The 3,528-nt window shown below is 39.9% G+C and overlaps 1 protein-coding gene across 1 annotated transcript; it reads left to right on the forward strand.

The window, feature by feature from the left end:
* The first annotated feature begins 790 nt into the window (after positions 1-790).
* Positions 791-1,654, forward strand: LOC104392724 (probable G-protein coupled receptor 141). Its single transcript, XM_010002157.1, has one exon. It carries the CDS (start codon positions 791-793, stop codon positions 1,652-1,654), a length of 864 nt encoding a protein of 287 aa, XP_010000459.1.
* Positions 1,655-3,528: the final 1,874 nt, after the last annotated feature.

Raw genomic sequence — 3,528 nt, forward strand, 5'->3', positions numbered from 1 at the left:
ATACTTGTACAGAAATCTGTATGCAAGCCCAAAAAACTGAGCAGTCCACATTTAGCCTTAAGTCTAAATAAGAATGCAATTGTATGTGGCTATGTTCAACAAGTTGCCAATAGGACTATGCCATTCAGAAAATTAGTCCTAAATTAATTTTAGCTTTTCTTGACTTCTCATAACAGAGTAGCTCAGGTGAAATTCTGTGGCAAAAAGAAATAGAAAGTGGCAAAAAGAAATAGAATTTTCATCTGCAGATTTTTATTTTCAATGTGCTCTATGCATCTAGAAACTGAACTTGTTGCTGCTGCTTTAGGTGTGTCCTGCACACATCCAGCAAGATGTTAAAAAGATGGGTGCAGGTGGATCCATAAAATATAAGTACAACCTTTTCACATTTCAGTATTTTTCCCACCTTCCATTTTAGCTTTATTACATGAGTACAGATTAAACTGATGTAATTTACAAACCGGCAGTGTTTTGGCCATTTCAAATGGTTGAATCTAGAGGCAAATAACTGAAAAAAAAATTAAATCCTAGAATACAGTTTAGCAAATTAAAAACTCATTCATAATTTTAGAAAACATTAACACTGAGAAGTATGGGTTACTACTGTCAACAGTTTCAAGGTTATATACTACATGGGATAACACCATTTCAAACACAGTTAAGTAAAAATTCCTTTGTGAGTCTGCGACATTTCATAGTTAACAATAAAGGAAGCAACAGAGAAAATGTGTCTATTAAAAAAATTCCCATTTTTCACTTTCAGTAACTGTCAACAGAGGAGCTTAGGAAGATGCCTAACAGCAGCACAGCCCAGCTGAACCATTCCTCCAGCGTGATGCCGCCAAACACCTCAGAGGAGCTCAACATCATTCTCATAGCCCTGTACATCATCAACCTGGCTGGCGGAACCCTCGGGGTCATCATGATGTCCCACCAGTTGTTTCAAAGGAGACAGCAGTCTGTGATGACCACTATCATCATCAGCCTCCTGGTCCTGCACACCTTCATGCTACTCAGCATCCCCTTCCGCCTCAGCTACTACATTTTAGGGGAATGGAAATTTGGGAGGTTTGCCTGCAAGCTGACAAGCGCTATCATCTACCTCCACATGTACTCCACCTTCACGTTTTACGTGGCTATCATCTTAATACGCCTCTTCCGACTGGAATTTCGGAAGTGCTACACCGTAGCCTGGGTGACTGCTGTCTGGCTGGTGGGAATGCTGGTGATCACACCCATCCTTCTTTCGTATTATGGCACCTCTAAGACATACCACCCCTCCAAATGCTTCCAGTTCCAAGCGGAGATACAAGAGATGCACATGCTGATCTTAAACTACTGCTTCATTGGGATTTTGGTGGCAGTTTGTGCTGTGCTCACTGTAATCCAGCTGTCTGTGATCTATCGACTGGCTGTGAAGTACTGGCCTGACGTCAACTCCCATGTGGAATTCAGGGCTCAAGCAAAGAGCTTCTTCTTCATCTTGGTAACCTTAGTGTGCTTTATGCCTCATCACGTATTCAGAGTATATTACATCCAAAACTACCACCTGGATAAAGACCATAAACTACTTCCATACAATGAAATTTTTGTAGCTTTAACAACAATGTGCTGCTTGGACATGTTGTGTTTCATAGCAGGGATAGCCCACTGAACTGTGAACATCCAGGAAATCCAGCTGCAGTGTGTCATTACTTGCTCTTGGCAGAAATAAAACTGTGTCAGGACTTTGCTGAGCTGGGGAGACTGCAGAGTTTTCAGCTTGACTGTAAAGGTCTGTAGCATTGTTTGGCTTTTGCAGACCAAAAAAAGCCATCCTTCAAAAGCTACTGTTTTTTTGTCTTCTGTTGAAGGCAGACACATCAGTCTTACTCTAGTCTTTGACCTAAGAGTCATGCCCTGAGGTTTCATTAAGATTTTTCTCAGCTCTCCCTCTCTCAGCGTGAGTACTCATTTTCCTCAAAGTGTCTCAGTAACAACAACTCACTGTCACCAATAAGTTGCTCTCTCTGAAGGTCTAACAACTTCTTCTGGCTAGTACTGAAGGGAGGAAAGGGAAGAAGTAAAATCCTTTACAGGATTTTTGTACTAGTGATCTTAGATAGCAAGGAAATAAACTCATTCAAATAAAAAGTATTCATGGCATGAAACAGGTATGATTGAAATATTGTGGTAGCATATTTCAGCAGAATCCTTCTTTGTTTACTTATACTGAATATATATGATAAATTAATTTATGTGAAAACACTCATTATTCTCGCAACTTCACCTTTCTTACTTCATTCCAAAACCACAAGCAGCTCGTTGAGTTGTGGTACTTTAGAGTGAGTGACAGCATAACAGGCCACAGATTTCAAAACTTCTACCTTATGTCACTCTCCCATCAGGACTGGAGCTGCAGCTGTTATCCCTTAGGTCCATTTTAACCATGGAAATACAAGTTACTGTGGTCCTATAAATGAATCTGGAATTCAGATTCTAGTCCTTTACTGAAGGATCAGCTGCCTTCTCAGAGGGGAAAATATTTTATTATCGTTCAGAAAACCTTAGATGTCTGGTCACTTTCAGTTGCTTGTTGATTTATTATCAGATGCCATATTTTTTCAATTTGCACATATATAACAAAGCAAAACTAGAATAAATGATCTGAGCTGTGTTTAATCAGTTCCACATATGCTCATGTATGTATATACAAACTTGTGCTGGAGTATATATTTTCTCCATTAGATGGATTATATACTTAGGCCACATCCGTTCTGGGAATCTCTGTTTTATCTTCACTATGTAAAAGTTTTTTTCATTATTGCATTTTGCCTGTTCTGCTCAGTGCAGAAGGTCTCTAACCCTTTTGCCAAAGGCCCCACTGCCATTTGCTGCATCCCAACAGCTTGAGGCCAGATTTCTCCCAGGAGACACACAAGGGTACACTTCTTCCTTCATAGCTCCATAAATTGCCATCATTTTTAGTCTGGCAATCTCTGCTATAGAAGTTTCATGGTCCCTGGATTCAAAAAGGTCAGAACTTGATTTGGGAGGGTTAAAAAGTGACACCTATGAAGTAATGCTAACAATTTTTCAGATTGATGGCATTTATTTGAATGAAAATGCTTAAACCTAATTTGTCAGTCCTGAATAAAGGTTTTTTTCCTTTACATTTCCATAGAAAACCTTTGTTGAAAACTCCCAACGGTTCCAGAATCTTTTCTGCCTGATTTAAAAAGTGGAAGGTTACCAGGGGACCTGCAGCAAATCCTGAAGTCTGCTGAAAATCCTACCCTTTTGGCTTCCTCAACTGCTACCAGGTCCACTCCTGATCATACAATACAGTCTCCTCAGCCTGTGATTTTCAAAAACTTTCAGGTAGAGCTACAGTGCAATGCAACAGATTAAATGCAAAGTGACAGATTCTCAAATGGGTGAATAGCTCTCAAAACCAGCAGCTTTTCAAAGCCTTATCCAGGCAGAATGCAGCATATGTACCTGATAAGAGGGCCAGGGTTCCTCAAAGTGAAAAAGCTTAGATAAAGC

This window comes from Chaetura pelagica, unplaced genomic scaffold (assembly GCF_000747805.2).
Source record: "Chaetura pelagica isolate M959 unplaced genomic scaffold, ChaPel_1.0 scaffold417, whole genome shotgun sequence".
In the NCBI taxonomy this organism is placed as follows: Eukaryota; Metazoa; Chordata; class Aves; order Apodiformes; family Apodidae; genus Chaetura; species Chaetura pelagica.